General features: G+C 37.8%; 1 protein-coding gene across 1 annotated transcript in view; it reads left to right on the forward strand.

Moving 5' to 3' along the window:
- GLIS3 (GLIS family zinc finger 3) overlaps positions 1-18789 on the forward strand; it is a 169795-nt gene that overhangs the window by 25604 nt on the left and 125402 nt on the right. Inside the window, exons 2-3 of the mRNA XM_040578861.1 lie at positions 5445-5652; positions 11263-12388. Coding sequence (XP_040434795.1) covers positions 5445-5652; positions 11263-12388 — 1334 coding nt within the window. The remainder of the gene's footprint in view (positions 1-5444; positions 5653-11262; positions 12389-18789) is intronic.

Raw genomic sequence — 18789 nt, forward strand, 5'->3', positions numbered from 1 at the left:
GTCTGCAGATCTAATTGAAAATCTTTGTTTCACAGTGTGCATTTTCTCCTGGAAGTTTCCTGAACCTGACGGTTTCATAATATATTCTTAGTTTAGTCATTACAAGACCACTGTTTTCATTTGTTTAAATTTAGTAGTTAAAGTGTTCCATAGAGGTAGGTGATCTCATTGCTGTCTGCTTTAAACCAGCTAAGTTAATCACCTGTGAGGTATTGTTTTCACGGGTGAGTTCTGGATAATTTTTTACCTTGGTTCCACTTGAAGGGAGACATTGTTTTTCATTGTGCTTTGATAGCCTCTTTTGTCTTGCTGAAAGTACATGCTTGATTACTTCATACAATGACTGGCAAATAGCATTGGAAATGAGCAAGCTAATTTACCAAGTGTACTCTGATAGTGAAGAAACTGCCTTTTCAAGATTCAAAGCATGGAGAGCTTTTAAAGTGCACACATAGTATTTTCTCATAATACAATGTGGTCCTGTAATTCTGTTTAGTGTATTTCCTCCAGATTATTTTTCTTGATTGTAAAGATTAAGTTTCTGCAAACAGTTAAGAACATGGGAATTGCCAAACTAGTGAGATTAATGGTCTGTCTAACTCGCTGTTCAGAGTGGACACTGCTTTGGAGGAAATTTCTTGCTAATGAGGCATTGCTAATTGTAAGTGTTAAGAAAATCATGAGCTCAGATTATAACCATGAGGTTAAAACCAGTGAGGTTTTAGGATCTCAGTTTCAGAATTTCCTCCTTGACCACAGAGCCTTGATTTTTTTGGTCTTTTTTTTTTTTTTTAAGAAAAGGTTGAGAATCACTGTTTCACTTACAGATAGTGTCTGTGTGGTGTAATGTAGTTGAGAAACTACTATATTTCATAAGGCTTGCAATAAAAATCATAATTTGACAACTTTTTGAGCCATAGTTTAGTAATTTGCACCCTGGAAAATTCCAAATTGTTTGCCATAGAAGAATAGTTCATATCTAGTGTAATTTTGACTGAATTTTTGTGTAGTTCACTTACAAGCCTCAAGTTCTCTAAAAAGAACTTGGGCTCGGAGGGTGGTAGCAGTGTGAAGAAACACAGTCTATTCCCAAACACACAAGGGTTTTGGCAGGTCCTATGCTAATAGAGGCAAGTGGCAACGTCCCCTCTATTCTGCACTTTTTTCGCCCTTTGAAGCTCCAGTTTAATGCACTTAAAGAGGTTTTCAAAGGGTCTGATATCCACTGTGCTGCATCTGGTGTCACTGCCTACATAGTTGGTGTGCCATTCTGTAGTGCCTTTTAGCTGGCTGTAGAAGCAATAGAAAAGCGGCCACAGTGTTTAACAGCAAAGGGACAAGTGCTAGCTCTCTAGTAGTCATTCATAATACAACTAAAATGGGCGGAGGGGAAGCCTGAAAGGTTTGACAGCCCCCAGGTGAGAGGGGCTGGAATGTTTCCCATCTGGAAACAAGTCTTCCAAGCAAACCTTTGATATTGTTCAGTCAGCAGTTACTGCAAAGCCCCTCCAACTCAGGAGCCTGCTAACAACCCTGCAGGTATGGTGAGACACAGCAGAGATGTGCATAGTAGCTAGGGACTGCAACATCCAGAAGATTCACCATGTTGTGAAAGAAGATCAGATTTGGTTTGAAAAGGCCTTGGTGATTTATCTCTGATATATGTGAAGAATACATCTACACAGTCTTACTTACTGCTTTGGCCTGTGTTCTCTTTAGTATTTATTGTCTTACAATATGTGAAGTATTTTTGCATGTCAAGGATGAGTGAGGCTTAGCTATTAACCAGCTATAGAGAATAAACAGAGAAAATGGGCAAACTAATGAATGAGGAAGTGAATGGATAAAATAGTTTCATAAAATATTTTTACTGTTTATACTCGTTAACAATTACTGTTAGTTATTGATAAAGAGCAGTTTTGATTTATGTGTAATATGTTTATTTGGAATAAATGATGTGGTAATCAACCATGGCTCTTCATGTGAGCCAGCTCAGGACTGATTCCACCACCTCAACTATTGTTGTCTTTATTGGACTACCTTCTGATTTGTATCTTAGTATATAAGAAAAGAAATCTCTTCACTTGCTCATTTTAAGTATTAGGTCCATTTATTTTTCTTAGAATCTGTAGTCTCATCCAAAATGTACTGATGTCCTCCAAAGAGGTTCCTATTTATCTCAGCCGATGTGGATTCAAGACATTAAGGAATTCCTGGTTGTCCTTTCACTGTCCTGAAATTTTGAGGCTTTGGGTCAATGATACAGCAAACCTGAACTGAGAGCTACTCTTACACTGTGGGTATATGATGTCAAATGCTGATGTGGAACAGTCATTCCGCCAGTTCACATTTATTCAGTGCTTTCAAACCCGTTTCCTGACAGCTTGCCTTTTAGCAGCAGGCTTGTGCCAGGTCAGATATCCATATTGCACCCATTGAACTATATGCTAGATCAGATGTGGTCAGTTCACCTTCAGCTGGCTCAAAGTCAGCATAAGCTTCCTATCTTGTGCTCTGGCGTAGCTCAGCAGACGTGATTGTATGCTCATGCCTGATTCAGATCAAATTAATACTGTTCAGTGACCTGCAGGGCACAGATGAGGTATTAACGATGGTCTTTTGGCACATTTACACCTGTATGAAACAGTGGATAAAATGTTGTAACTTTGCTTTTCATAGCAGTAGTCTTTCACTTTGCAGTCTCTTTCAACAGTGGGAGCTGATGATAGATTATTTTTTGATAATCCCTCTCTCCCCACCCCACCAGCCCTTTAAGTGGAAGAATTGTCATTTTATCCCCATAACCATAAATGTCTGTCAATGATAAAAAGAACAAAATATTTTTCTTCCACTTCTGCATTAAAGAAGTGCCCAGGCAGATGTTTATCAGGATGGGAGTCTTGCATTACTTTTGTCATCCCAGTAACACAGTATCTCCAAAACACGCCTTTTCTCAGTCCTCGACATGTAAATTCCAAGCAGTTTAGGTTTAAACATGTATAAACAGCATTTTCAATCTATGGTTGCAGCCTGTTATTTGAATTGACATATGGTCTGACCCTAAATGAAAATCTTAAAAGGGCACAGCCCTTGACTTCCTGGATATGATGAAAGTAGATGTTATTGTTACCATTGAAATTTGTTGGAAGTGGCTTGTGAGTGAAAGGCATTATGTTGTTATCCAGGGAAAAATCAGTACCTATTTGGTACATTTTTTGTGGCAGAGCTGATTTTCTCAATGCTAAATAATAGGTTTACATCTAGTCTATATATATAGGCTGTACAAGCTTCAGGGTCAAAACCAGTTGGATTTCTTATGTCGTTATAGCATGCTTCCCTGTCTTTTATATCCTTTGGTGCAGAAGCCATTGGTTCTACATACTAAAGAGACTTTTCTAAAAAAAACCTGACTGAACATACGTGACTTACATGCACATATGGGCATATTATGTAGTATTATGTATTTTATATAATGTGAATGTGTCATGTAAAGTTTTAACTTCACCTCGCCGAGTCATTTGCTAAGAGGAGTAGCATTCATATTATTAGCATGGACAGCTTATGTTTTTTGCCTGATTTTTGCCGGATGGTTCTCTCTAATATTACAAAAACAACTGCTGAGTAGCACACTGATTCAGCTTTAGTAAGTTCAAAATACAAACTGATTCACAGGGAAGAAAATAAAATGCCATCTTTTATTTTTTTATTTGATTAGACATCTTTAATGAGAGCAAACAGGAATCACACAAAGCTTAAAAGCCTTTTTTTCTGGTACCCACAATGGTACCAGAAGGAATACAAGGTACAAGGAATTCTCCTTACATGTTTGTCCTGGGAAACTTCCAGTCCTTCTAGCTAAATTTCTGGATGGGTTAAATATTTTCTTCCTTCCTTACCCTTGAGTTTTCAGCCACATGCTGCATTCTTCACTTATGTTTCGAAGTAGCAGCAATGAGTAAGTTGTTTTTCTTAAAGGGCTGCCATTTTTTATCCTAAGGAATACATTTTGGTGGTGCATTGTGCAGTCAGCTTGTAACATCTGTACATCAATTTACAAAGCACCTAGGATCCCAGTAGACTGTGAATCATGTATGCTCATATATATGTAAGATAATACTTAATAAGTTAAAGAGAAGAAGAGTAATTGGGAAGGAAAGCACAGACCTCTGAAACAAGTATAAACATACCTATTTTATTCTCTCCTTAAAAACAAGCTATGATTTGAAATTTCTAAAGCAACTTGCAAATTTTTAAGATAATCCTATCTGATCTGGAGGAGATTGAAGGATTTGGATTTTCTTTCTGTGGCTGTGAGGGCCATAAATGCCTTAACATACTTCTTTGTGAAGTTCACAAACCTTTTGAACATCCTTGAGAAAAGCTAGTTTGTGACTTGTACAATCAAGTCAAAAGTAGATCTGATTTAGTAAATGGTTTAAATTGATGCACTTTTCACTATTTGTCTTGACACTGCTCTTCTGCTTTGGATATGCTGCTTTGAGTCTGAACATGGGGAAGCAGTTTGAAATGTGAATCACCTAATAATTTCCAACTGTGATGAGAATATCATCACAACTATCCAACAACTTCCATTTTAACTTTTTCATCTTGATGTGTTTCAATGCAGGGGATCTTGTAAACCACCATTTGTGACCTGAATCAGAACACAAGAGTACGCAGAGCGTTTTGCAGCTACGTCCCACTTGCCCGCTGCCTCTGTAATCATCTGCTACTGTGTAATAGCCATCAATTTGTCATGGTAGCAAGGATTAAAAGCAGATTGTAGCTTTTTAAAGAAAGTCCAGAAGGCTTTGCTTGATGCAGCTCAAATTCCTCTCCCCAGATCTCTGGAGAATGCTGGCTTCCAGCTGTAACTGTCTCCTGCTGGGGAAGCTACTCAGTCTTTGTGCTTTGCCACACCAGCCCTGTTGGAGGTGTTGTGATTAGCATGCATGCCTGCAGTCCCCTTGCCTTTTGGATGGCAAGTGGTAGGAATAATGGAAGGGCTTGCAGTGGCTTGGAGCAGTGGGGTTTGGTATGATTCAAGGCATGGTGGTGTTCCTGCACCATGCTTGGGTTCTCTCTCCCTGCCTTCTTCCGAGACAGGTGGGCTTGTGGCTTGGCTATCTGTCAGGTGGCGGCTGCATTTTTACCTAGGCTCTTCCAGTGGTGTTTTTTCAGATGCTTATTCATGATGCCTGGTCTTTCATTTATGTACTTCAGCACATGTTTTAAACATGCATAATCTATTAATTCTTCTTTAGAATAGTGCTTTTTCAGTGCCTGGTGAAGTTTACAAAGTCCTTGTATTGGTCCCCTGTTTTGTCCTTACCTGAAGATACTCAATTCCAGTCACTTTTCCTACTTTGCAAAGTGTAGTGAGTTCTGTGGCCTCATCATGGGTTCGTGGGAGGTGAATACTAACATACCTTGTTTATTTTTAGGAGGTCTTGGTTATGGACCCCAGGGCAAGTCCACTGGAAAAGGCAGCTGCCACGATGTAATAGTCACCAGCAGCCCCGTGACAGTTCAACAGCTGGGACCTGTTTCACCTCCTACTAATCAGGTTTCAACAGCATGCAACCAGGTCAGCCCTAGCTTACAGAGGTCTATGAATGCATCCAGCCTGAGTGCTTCTCCATCAGATACAAGGTCCTGAGTTACTTTTTATATTCACTACTTCAAAAAGAGAGTATTTAAATGCAACCTTTCTGATGATTAAAAATGACCTAAATGATTCTCTGCCATGCCACAAGAAATTTAATTAAATGTAATTTCATTCACATCAGCTATAATCATACTGTTTGGATCATTCAAATCATGAGTGAAATTTGGCCACACATTTTCTGTGTTTGGTAGGGTTTTTTTAGTCACTTAAATATGTTTTTGTACTAAGGACAGGAAATGTTATGGAGGATGATAGCAGAAATAGTCCACCTGTTACATCGGGAGCAGTGACCTGTTTTAAGGTTACTGTAGTGCTAAGAGTGTTATATTGGTGCCTGTCAAGTAACACTTATGTCAGACAAAATAAACTTAAATGACCCCTGGTAACATTCCTCTCTCCTCATCAAATGCCTTTGCTTTCGAATTGTTTTGTTGTTTACATAACCAAGTTAATCAGAGCAATTGTTCCTAGTGTGCACTGAGTCAGCAGTTAACTTTATCTGTTAGGTAACTTGTGTCCCTGGAAAACTGTCCATTTTCCTATCTCTGGTGGGTAGTTTAATAAAAACTATGGCCTCCCTGTAAATGTTGCCTTTTTATATCTCTAAATCACAGATAAATACTTGTACTTAATTTTAAATGCTTAACTAACTTTTGAGATTATATTGTTGACAAAAATGAATGAAGGGAAAACAGTTATTTGACAACCTCCGTACAAATACATTAAGCACATCCCTTAAACTTACAGTGAAAAAACATTCTGGTGTATTATTTCAGAAGCTGTTTCCCACTTTCATAGATGTGACTCGTGCAAAAATTGCCTACTGAGTTGAAATGTTACTGTTCTTATTTACAACAGACCACAAGGGCCTTTATTCTCAAAACAGTTTACATTTTACTGTATCACTTTATTACAAGCCAAGGAACATTCTTGAAATAATTAAAATTGTTGGTATGTAACTGGAAGAAAACCTTGCTTTACTGTAAGGTGGTTTGTGACATTTCTCTCTTTGCTTGTGAAGACTGAGTCCCCTGGGACAATTTACAAAATTAATTATGCTTCCTCTGTAAGTGTGTCAGGGAAAACCATTCCGTGCTAAGATGATGACAAATGACAGATCCAGACACATGCCTTTGAGACAGTACAAAACTGCAGAAATAAAGATATCATGAAGTAATTATTGCTTGCCTAATAGGTTTCAGGTGTGCCTGAGCAGGTTCCAAACACTTATTTTTATCTGAATATGTGGCTGGCTGTGCTATGTCAGTACTGAGTTATACATTTTTGGTTTTATTTTGAAGAAACATTTACTAAAGGTGAATTTGAAACTGGCAGAATCAAGGCTGTAGTGTCTCGGGAGGTTCTTCTAATGATTTAATAATGAAGATGTTTTAAAATCAGTTTGTCACATGAAGAATGTCCATTTCAGCAATTTTGTCCTCAAAATATACTATATTAAAATTTACTATTTTATAGGGCAAAACAGGTTTAAAGTCAGATTTTAAGTCACAGATTATTGGAACACTTTTTTGTTTCCCACCCCCCCCCCCACCCCCCCCACCCCCCCCACCCCCAGCAATAATCTGCATTTGCCTAAATGGATTGCCTAAGATGCCTCCATAATTCTTTATGGGCTGAATGCCTTCTCTGGATTGTATCTCTCGGGCATCGTGAACGGTGTTCTGGCAGCTTAATCCAAACCGAGGTATTTGCTGAATTGACACAAACTAAAATGACTTGTTATGATTTTTACTGATGGAAGAAGGAAAAGAAGTTGGCAGATTTGGAGTTTTGCCACAGATAACGTCAGATTTTGGTATATAGACCATGATGGATAAAAACTTGCCCATCTTCTTTGAGAGTTTCGGAAAAACTTTTCCAGAATATTCCATTATACTGCTTGAAACCATATGTAATAACTGGCAATTACTCTGAGGCAAGTCAGAAAACAACCCAGGAAAGAGCAAAGGGTTCTTGGCTAGTAAAACAGAAGACCATGCACAAAGATAAGAAAACATGGGTTTCACTCTTCCATGTTTATGTTTAAGGTTCTGTGTTATCCTTGACACTGGCCTCTACGCAGAGAGAGGACAGAAGGTAATTGCAAGTAATCTCTTGTAAATGTTCATGAAAAATCTGGTCCAAACTCAAGCCGGTTTAGATTACAATAAGCAGATGTGCCAAATAATACCATCTGAGAATCTGGCACAGTGGTATAGCTGGCCCTTCATTTTCTTATTAGGCATATTTATTTTCCCACAGAAAACTACATAGTCACAGTGTGGGCAGGCTTTTGAAGAAATTTGCTTTGTTTTGGGAGCTGGAAACTTTGTTACTTTTGAATTTAGAGGCTTAAGTGAGAACCAAACTTCTTCAGATTATCTGGCTTTTATTGCATACTTGACATTCTGAGACAACTTTTGATTTTTGTCCTCTTATGAGACTTCTAAAATGCAGTTTTTCTTCAGCTTCACTGATGGATATGTCCCTTTGTGTTAGGCATTAGTAGCTTTTTGAATGATATGGTCCTACTATGCATCTGATTAAAATTTGTGACATTACAAGAACAGACGTTATATTGATGCATGTTTTTTTTCCCTACTTATAAAAGAGAGAACAAAAATCTAAATAATCTAACAGGCAACCCCCCCCCCCACCCCATTTATATTTTCCATATATAAATATATGTAGCCCAGCATGGAAAAATCAAACCTTACTTTTCTTGCTCTGTTAAAGACTGTAGATCTATATTTGGGGTCACAGCACATTAACATGATTTAACTGGCCTATAATGAACTGTGCTTTAACAAAGCCCATTGATAAACAGACCCAACAGCCTGATTTTTTTTTTTCCACAAAAGATTATCCCTTTAGCGCTAAATTTTACACAAGATTGACCTGATACAGCAATCCTTTTTTTTTTTTTCATTTTTCTCAATGAAAACTTTAGTCATCATGTTAATTGTGCTTTCATGTTTTGAAAGTGCCTCTTAAACCCTGCTGGAGTAACCTGACCTCCACAGCAGTACCCTATGCTGACATTCAATCTGAACAGGGTGTTTCTTACTCTGACACAGCAAATCAACCACCGTCCATTACAAAGCAAGTATCTTAGCATGGGAACATTTACCCGTTTACCCCATAGCTCACCACAGCAAGGCAGGGTGATGTAAAGGCACATTTTCACTATTTGCGATCTATCTCAGTGCACAGATATAGCACCTGCAAACTGCTTCCTCTTTCCCTCAGCCTGTGCCAGGCTTCCCCTCTAGGCAAAAGGGGGCTGAGGGGCAGCCAGGATGCCCTGAGCACTATTTCCCCTCCTCCAGCTCCCAGGGAATGACTGGGCCGTGTTCTGGCAGCGTGATCCAGCCCTTAAACCAAAGTCACTGCAAAACAACTTTTCTTAATTCAAGTTGGTTGACTCTCAAGTGGTGGAAAATGCTGTAATATAAAGCAGTAGGAAACCCCCCATCACTCAGGGAGTGATAACAAAGACACTGTGATTTTTCAGCTTTAACCTTTCTAGCTAGACCTGAATGTGGAAAGCTATATACCTTTTTCTTGCTCGAATAACTTATTAGTGTTTTCATATATTCCTTCAACATTGCTGATCTAATTGTAAGTTAGTCCACAGATCTCAGAGGTGAAAAGTCAATTTCCCAAGAAAAATGATGGAAATGTGGTAAATATTGCCATATTCACTGGAAATATCAGCAAAATCATCATTTAGGATCTCTTCTTGCTGTCTTGGGTTGATTGATGTTGTTTTAAATGGGATTCAGATCTCCACTTTTAACCTACCACCAATTCTTAAGTAGTTTCATCTGCCTCTGCTGAAGCTGGACTCGCTGCAGTAGGGCTGTGGTGCAGACATATGACAAAAATATGAGCCACTGGATCTGTGTTTCCTGAAGCAGTGCAGAATCTTGCAGAACTCGCAAGCAACTGCAATATTGCTTACTCTGAGTAAATATCAAAACTTGCTTCCTTGTTAAAAAAAAGCAGCAAGTAAAATAGGTAGAAGTGCCTCCTCAAAGGTGTTTGCTGTAACTGTGTTTGTATCAAGAAAGAGATAGATTTGTTTATTTTATTAAATTTCTTTACAGTGCATATTTTCTCTTTTAGAAATTTGAAATTTGTAGCCATACAAAAACATGCAGTAAAATAGTTATAAATAACTGACTATACATAATTTGACTTTTGACATTTGAATTTACATTTGTAAGTAAGAATACATTATTGCTTGCCTACATGACAATTCCTTTGGATTATTGCATGTCAATATCTCATATATTGTTTATTTAAAGCTTTAAGAAACACTTTTCAACACCTGGTATTTAAGGTACCTATTAGCACTTATTAGGTGTTTTTTCAGTTAATTTGACCTCCTGAAGTCTTTGTGTGATGGGATGAGCTATTGTCTATCTTGTTTTTTATTTGGGAAGCTGAGCTGCAGTGTTGAGTTGTTCATCTTAAAAAATGCATTTTAGATTTAGATGAGAAATCAGATTTCCTGTGTGCTTGATCCACCATTGAAATTCTATGCTTCTTCAAAAGTGTACTGTGAAAAGAATAAACCCAGTAATTAACCCCCAGAGCAAAAGATGCAGAAGCTTCTGTGTCTGTGAGATTTCCAAGTTTATCTAGATACATACAGGGTTCTTTCTACTGTTAGGGCCCCTTAAAAATAGAAATTAATACACCGATAGGAAATTCAAGTCTGCCAAGATGTGAACTGGAAACATAAAGACGTAAATCCACTTGGCCTTTACCCAACATTTGCAGCCATGAATCAGGGAGCCTGATGTCATTGTATTTCCCTTTTTATACCTTTCTGTAGAAAACAATGTTTTTAAGACCTTATGAGTGTTTTGTTTTTTTTTTTTAAATCTACCAGTAGGACGTTTGCAGCATAAACAAGTTTCATAATATTTTTGTGAAAAGCCAATGATAACAGCAAGATTACACTTACTTGAAAAATTTGGATTGCTGACTTGGAGGCAGATACATCATCAGATTAAAACTTAATAAACCCCTTCAACTGGTTCTTCTACATTATTCATTTATTTTGTTTGTTTTGTAGAGTTAGATATTATCTGTATTTATAAAATTGAGCTATTTCTGTAGAGAATACTATTTGTATTTGTATGCATTACCATTGGCAAAGTCGTTAAATATTTATTCTTTATTGATCAGTATTCTTCCTGTTCTTAGCCAGCAAAAATAATAGTCAACTCAAATAAATACAAGTTTCATACAAGGCAGGAGCATAATGCTTTGGCTTCAGAGGCCCAAACCTATTTACACCACAGCTGATGAAAAAATTTGCATTGATTTCTGCATTGATGCATGAGGAACCTTTACAGCAACTTTTCTTCAAAATGTTAGTTTTAAAGTTGTTTTCCTAAGTGACCTTGTTATATATGTATTGCCCATTTATGCATACTGTTAAATTAACTGAGAGTGTTGAAGTTGAGTACAAGGAATTAGGGAGAGATTTTCTCACATGTAGCCTTTCTTTAATTTTACGTGCGTATGAAGATAGAAGAACCACCACTGAATTGTCTAACTGCTTACTTACTTCATTGCAGGTCGCTCTTGTCGTGTGAGTCTCTGGCATCTACGACGTTAAGCTTGTCAGAAAGTCAGTCCACACTGAGTGTTAAGCAAGAGTGGTCGCGTGGGTACAGCGCACTTCCTTCTGTTCCTCCTGACCAAGGTTTACAAGATGGCAGTGAGCTGGGGGACTTCTTAAATTTTTCACCCAGAACATCTGTGTCCAGTAACTGCGTCTCTAACTCATTACCGTCCTACTTACATGGAATGGAAAATAAGCATTCCACTTACTCTAGTCCTCACCATTCCTCAGCCTGGTCTCCAGCAGCCCGCTCCAAAAAGAGAGTGCTCTCTCTGTCTCCTCTGTCTGACAGCATTGGGATTGACTTCAATACAATCATCCGTACATCCCCAACCTCTCTGGTGGCCTACATCAACAGCTCCAGGACATCACCAGCAAATGTCTCCCCACAGCCTGAGGTCTATGGACATTTTTTGGGAGTGAGAGGAAGCTGTATACCCCAAAATTGCTCTATTCCAACTGCCCAGAAAGACCTTCTCATGGCTAATGGCAACATCACCTTTCCAGGGTATGTTGAGAATGAGGCTGGTGAGTATCAGCGGATGCAGCAGCTGGAGCAAGCCAGCTTGCAGGGGGCCCCCACAAGTAACATGGTAATCCAGCAGGGCATTCCACCTGCAGACAACGAGGTGGTGGGTATCCTGAAAAACGAACACCTGGATGACTTCTTAGGCTGTACGGTCAACATGCCTTCTCCACCCCTGCTGCCACCACCACCTCCACAAGGGCCACCCCCACCGTACCATGCTCAGCAGCACCAGCATCCACACAGCCTCCCCAGTCTCATTCAGCTGCTGCCTGTGCCTCCTTCTTCCCCCAGCACCCTGCTCAATGAAGATGGTGACCCAAACAATTTCAATGGCAAGCACAGCTGCCGCTGGGTTGACTGCAGTGCGCTGTATGGCCAGCAAGAGGAACTTGTGCAGCACATAGAGAAGATCCATGTAGATCAGAGGAAGGGAGAGGACTTCACTTGCTTCTGGGCAGGGTGCCCACGAAAGTACAAGCCATTTAATGCCCGTTATAAACTGCTGATTCACATGAGAATCCACTCGGGAGAGAAGCCAAACAAATGCACGGTAAGTGTGAATGTTGCCTCTCTTACCAGTAAAAGGCTCTCTGTTACCCGTGAAAATAGAGAGAAGTGTTTTTCCTAGTTAATGGTGTGCTTTTTTAACTAGTCTGTGTGAATGAATGACTGCTCCATTTTTCCACCTAGGTAGAAGGGAAAGGTGTTCTTTAATTTGATATGTACTAACAGATATGATTAAGAAAATTCTGATTTCTAGATTTATAAACTTCTACTGTAGACTGCAAAAGTGACATGGTAGATCTTCATAAAGCAAAACTTAAGTTCCATCAGTAGTTAAGTACCTCCATGAAGGATATATGCAGGAAAAGTGCTACAGAATAAATGGCACAATTTATCTTGAAATATCCTTTAGTTGTGTCACTCCTTTTTGACATGAGGAATTTTTAGGATCTTGCATAATGTTACCATGAGAAACCGAGAAGGGCTGGGTATTTTTTAAGGCAAATTTGTTTAATTACTAAGAAAAAACAGGCCCACAGCCCTGTTTCCATGAATACAGTAGGAATAAAACATGTAACAGTTTATCTGGTCACAGATTCTAGCAGTGAGTGTCCAACCCCTGTTTTCTTGCTGTTTTTCTGAGGGTGACTGCAAGTCAGTCAGTCATATATGTATCACATGGGCTAACAATCTAACCAGTAAACCCTAGAATCAGTTTGTGTTTAGACTCCAGTGAACCATCCATCATCTTTGTAATTCAGACCGTTGATTGGCGTCACACATAGTCTGTATTTTGGATGACAATTAGTTTACCCTTGCTAAGTGCTTATCTAGTGTCAGCAGAAAGCAGCTTCACCTATGCTGTTTCCAATCCTCAGTGTAACATAGCAAAACAATGAGTATATAATTTCTAGGAATAATAAAAGTGCTGATTACTATTGACTTGAAAAAGAAATTGTTTACATGTTGTGAAATATAAATTGGTGCTGGGAGTCTTTTCAGTGTGTGCCTAGTTGTGTAATTTTCTTATCATGATATAGATGTTTGCTTGTACAATAGATAAGAGGAAATTCTTTTCTTTCACTTTTGTCACTTCAAAGGGCCAACCTCCTTCACAAACAGTGGATGTTTTCCCAGATTTCTCTCTTGAATTTAAAGGACCAGGTAGAGATTGTGTCATGACACTAAGGAAGACTCTTTATCCTTCCCTTTTGTCACACCAGAGCTTGAACTCCAAATATTCTTTTTAAGTTCCATAATATTCTCTTTTCTGCTCTCCAGCTGTATTGGAGTAGAGTTTACCATTAATTTCACTTTCTCCTCAGGGATTTCTCATCAGCTTTGTGGGGAAAGAGAGTCAAGAAAGTAATTTTTCAAGGGAATAGCACATGGAAAAAAAGAGATGGAGACAGATGTCAGCAGATGAGTGAGAACAGGCAACAGTATGAAGAAAAGAGGGAAGGAATGGTGAAAGAGCACTGAAAAAAGAGTAATGCCAAGTACCCAGGGGCTTTCGAGGAAAATTACAATGAGGGATCCAGTAAGACTGGGGAAAAGTTCTGCTAGCAGCACTCTGTGCTTCCTGCCCTGCCTGTTCAGAAACAGTATTTACAGTGACCTTCTCATGATATGAAGCTTCCTTGAGAAGTCCTTAGCTTTGAAGGAATCATCATTCAGTGGCGATAAATATGTTAATGTTTAAGATAGGGTACTTCATATGATAATGTTTCTGATATCACTAAACCTAAAGTAAAGTCTGTGCCAAGTCATGCTTTGTCACAAAAAAATGAGGTGTCTATATTAGCTTCTCAAAGAGTGATTGCTTTCATAAATATTAAAAAATGTAATTAATTTTACTGAACTTCAGCTAGTATTCGTGTATAGTGCCAAGAAGTCTGCATATCAGAAGCAACAGTCACATGCTTATCTTGCTTTCATGTTTGGAAGTGTAATGAAATGTAGAAATATTCAGAGTGATATGATTTACACTCATAATATGGGTGTAAATATGGAATATAGGCCCCCTTTCCTGGAACAAGCACGTAGAAATAGCATTCTTTAGCTGGGTTTAAGTGAAACAGCTTGCTGCTTTCATCCTTTACCATTTCATAAATGGTGTGAATCTGGAAAAATGTACTTGGCTCTCTAATGCCAAGGGGCCATGGACTGGAAGTCTCAATATATTTAGGAAGTTGTACTTCAGCCAGACTTCATACCTTTCTCACCAAGCAGTGACATTCACAATCCAATCAATAAAATTCAACATTTTAAGCTGAGACTTTATGTGAGGTATTAGGGAGAACACTCTGGGCAAGATAATAAAAGATAATAAAAAAGTATGCAAAATAAATCTGAAGCTTTTCACCAAACCTTTATCAATCTATGCATTTAAGTGATAAATCGGAACAATCCATTCATAAACTTTTATTTGTCCAGCTAGGGTCTTTCTATAATTTATTTTCTGGTTCTATGTGTAGGATGCCTCTTTCTGTAAAAGCTTTGTAAAGTAGAAGTCTACATCCAGTGTGGCTTGCCGACTGATAAGAGGCAGTCTAGTAGACCAGGAAAGGAAGGAAAAACGCCAAATACACACCTATTATGTGATCCAACCAGATTTACTGCAGAGAGTATAGCAGAAGTAATAGGTCTTTGGGAAGAACTATCTTATGTGACGTGTCAAACACCCTGTATTCAAAGGCAGCCAGTTGCACTAGTCACCCTAGTAACATCACACAATAGTCACTGTGTGAGCGTTGTATGTGTTACTGGTTTCTAGCATTTTGCAAGAGGCAACCTTCTCTTTTTTTAAAGCTTATATTGCAGTGTGTCCTAGGCAGTATATTTATCATGCAGTACTTGTTTCTGTGCAGATGAGTGTTGAAAGTGTACCAGTAAATACTGTGTTGTATATCCCAATAGACTGCTGTGACAGTTCAGCAAGCTTTGCAAGTTTTAGTAATGCAAGGTCAGGGTTACTTCTAAGTTGTATCCTTGTAACACTGATAGAGATTATATGGAATCAGATGCACAACTAATTATAAGCTGAACTTCAAAAATAATTTTATTATACTCTGTTACTGGTCTGTGATAATGAAATCATGTATTTTGAGAAAAGACTTGAAAAACAACTAGGACTGCAGTACCTGATGTGCTTATAGTTCAAATCAGAGCCATGCAGACATAGAATATTCCTTTGACCTCAGCATTTGTTTTGCCACATCTGAACTATTTTCTTTTTATCTATGTAACAAAAATTTGAAGTGATGAATTATAGCTACAAGTGATAGTCTAGTCATTAGTTCCTTCTTGTTCTGGATGACCAGTCTTCAATTCTGGAAGATAGAAGTGTTGTAGCGTGAGTATTAATCAGGTAGCAGCACATAAAATCATATGATGATTGTGATAATGAGATCCGAACTTAAAGGCAAGCATTCTTAAGGTCAAAACTTAGAACATACTTGTCCCTCTGTACAAAGGTAAGTAGGGTGGAGTAGAAAATAATTGCATACTAGTCCTGATAGATTTGTTTTGTGTTGCTGTTTTCCTGTGAATCACACTTTTTTTTTTCCAGCTGTAACTGAATTTTGCTGCTGAAGCTGCATGTTCAGGTTAGGTCTTGGCAATTTGATCCAATACACTCTCTCTGTGTACTGAAAAACCATGGTGTATTTTTCATTGCTGCCCATTTGTAGAAGACTGGTTCTTGTTCTAAAAAATGCACTTTAATTTTAAAAAGCATGAATTTCATAGAGTCCTGTATTTTCTTTTATATGGGAAGCCAAAGTACGTGACTATACTTGGCCTTTCTTTATTACATAGGAATTCGTGAAGCTGAAGAGTTGCATGCGAGTTGCGTGAAGTTGCATGCGAGAGGCCTCACCTGAGGTTGACTTGTTGGGAATAGGAATTCATTAAATAGCCGTTAAAATGTATTGGGCTACCTTACTATTCATTAAAATATCTTTCAGGTTCTATTCCAACTTACTACATCTGGAATGCATTCTTCTTTTCAGTGACCTGGTTTAAAGACTAAAAAAATTGTTCATGGCATGGTAATATATATTTAGTATCTATTCCTAAACTTTACGTAAAGTAGGTATGGCGCGTTTGAATGTGTTGTGTATTTATTTATTGATCTGTGCATTAGCTTTTACTTTGTAGGAATAAGTTAAAGAAAAAAAATGAATGAAGAATTGATGTTGAAATGCAAGCAGTTAGTATACGAGTAGTTGAGGTAAAACCTGTAATGTTTGCAAGCAGTTACCATACAATGGTATCTGAGGTTCCCTCAGATTTCCTCTGTATTCGAAAAAAAGAGAATTCCCAGTAGCTGTGGAAACTCCACAGTAGCAATTGGCAAATGGTGACCTTTTGCTCTCTTTGGCTGTACGTGTGAGGTTATTTTCTACTCAGCGTTCCTTCTTTTAAGTGAGTATTCTTGTACTTCTCAAGTTCAGCTGCAATAAGAGGTACTTAATTAGCCTTATTGTCATGCTGTGCAAACAGTAAGCTTAACATATTTATTCTGGTGTAAATAACAACAGCATGTTGCTAGAGATAAATTTTAGCCTCTCTTTGCAGTTTCAGTCAGGTGCAGTAGGAATGCTTCCCCTTTTGAAACTGCATTCAGTCTTTTTGCTTTCTCTAAGATCTCAGCTATGCTTCAGCACAATGCTGTTAGTATTTTAACGTATGGAATAGTAATACATACACTGCACTTTTTATCACAGCTGCTTGATGTAATTCAAACCAATAAAATGGCTAGTATTCCTGTCAGATTTGAAGCAACATCCATTTAACATCTGCTACGTATCGGAAACCATCCTATAACACATCAACCTACTAAGCATGTGAAACAGAAGGTATGGTTAGAAAAAAAAATAACATAAAACTTAAAACATTTGTATAATACTTTTTTGAGACACAAGTAAACATCTTTGGGTGAGCATGAGTATTTATGCAGGGGGGTGTGTGTGTGCTATTTGAAGAACACATGTTTGGAAGATGGTATTCAAGATGAAATTTTGATTAAAACCAGAAATGCCTTCTGTAAAAATGATGGGGAATTCTTGTCCATCTTCAGGCTTTAGCAGTGTGCCTTCAAATGGTGTGTTATATATGGCATATATATTGGTACTATATATGTATGGTACTATATATTTTATACAGCACATGACAGTTTTTTGTTGATAAAGAAAGACCATATCAAATCCTATATTGTGCTGAAATCTTAGAAAAATAGAAACTATAAACGTTTTTTATTTTGTTTTTGCTTACATTCTTGCAGAAGAATTTTTCACTATGCTAAAGTAGCAGTTGAGCACCTAGTCTTAAACATGGTGAAAGAATAGTAATTTATTAGGAGTGTCAAGTTGCTGAAAGTTAGAAAACACCAAGTTTATAGTTGCCTGTTGCCCATTTTTGTCACTAGTTCGGTAAGCTAACTGAAACAGAAATACCATGGAAAAGGCAGAGATGTAGGAGTAATTAGACTATATCATGGTGTATAGACACAGAAAAGGTGAGATTTAATTTGCAACCATAAAGCTATGGCTTCCTAACCCCCACAGTCTTGTGCAATCTTGGTAACCTACTGGTTTTGGTTATGATGTTTTAGCTGTTTAAAGGAAAAACAAATAATGAATTGTGGGTGTGCTTTCGCAAACAGCTCAAACTCATGTGATCACATCAGATGGCATCTAGCCCAAGCTAATAAATCTTACCTCTCAGCAATGGTATAATGTTCTTTAATATTATACTTCCAGTATGAAGTACATAATGCATCTGTAGTTAAAAATGTAATGGCATGTACTTTTCCTGTGGCTGCTTAAGATGCAGAACTTCCATTTGAGTTCAGTGAGCACCTGAAGGCTTATGTTATCCAAACTACCGACCGTTAATATCAAACATGCATTCAAAAATGCAAAGCAGACTCTTTTCTACATGCAGATGTAGAACTGATGACGTTGAAAACCGATAGCCAGAGAAAAATATTCCATGTTACAGAATAAAATCTATGAAACCTATAATTTTATGCTTGTTCTTCTAATGAATAATTTGATTTTCCTGTTAGGTATTTGAACCAGCTTTTCTTCCCTTTTGACTTAGATATTTGGAAAATTTAAGACAGATTTTTAAAGAACTTTTTCAGAAAAACAGGCATCTTCTTAGTTTCACTGTAAGCCAGAATATGACTGTGAAGTATCAAAAAATAACAATGAACATTCCTAATTGCAGACATGTTTGTGTGGAAAGGTTTCTAATTTATTACCTCTTTGTGCATAGGCACAAAGATTATATTTTATTTATTTTCATTTTCCTGTGGATTTTAATGGAACATTTTTGAGATTTTTTTCATTCCTGTGCCAAACTATAAATAAATGGTAAACTAAAACTATGAACTCCTTAAAATTTCATCTACTTGAAATGTAGAATCCCAAATCAAAA

This window comes from Falco naumanni, chromosome Z (genome assembly GCF_017639655.2).
Source record: "Falco naumanni isolate bFalNau1 chromosome Z, bFalNau1.pat, whole genome shotgun sequence".
Classification (NCBI taxonomy): Eukaryota; Metazoa; Chordata; class Aves; order Falconiformes; family Falconidae; genus Falco; species Falco naumanni.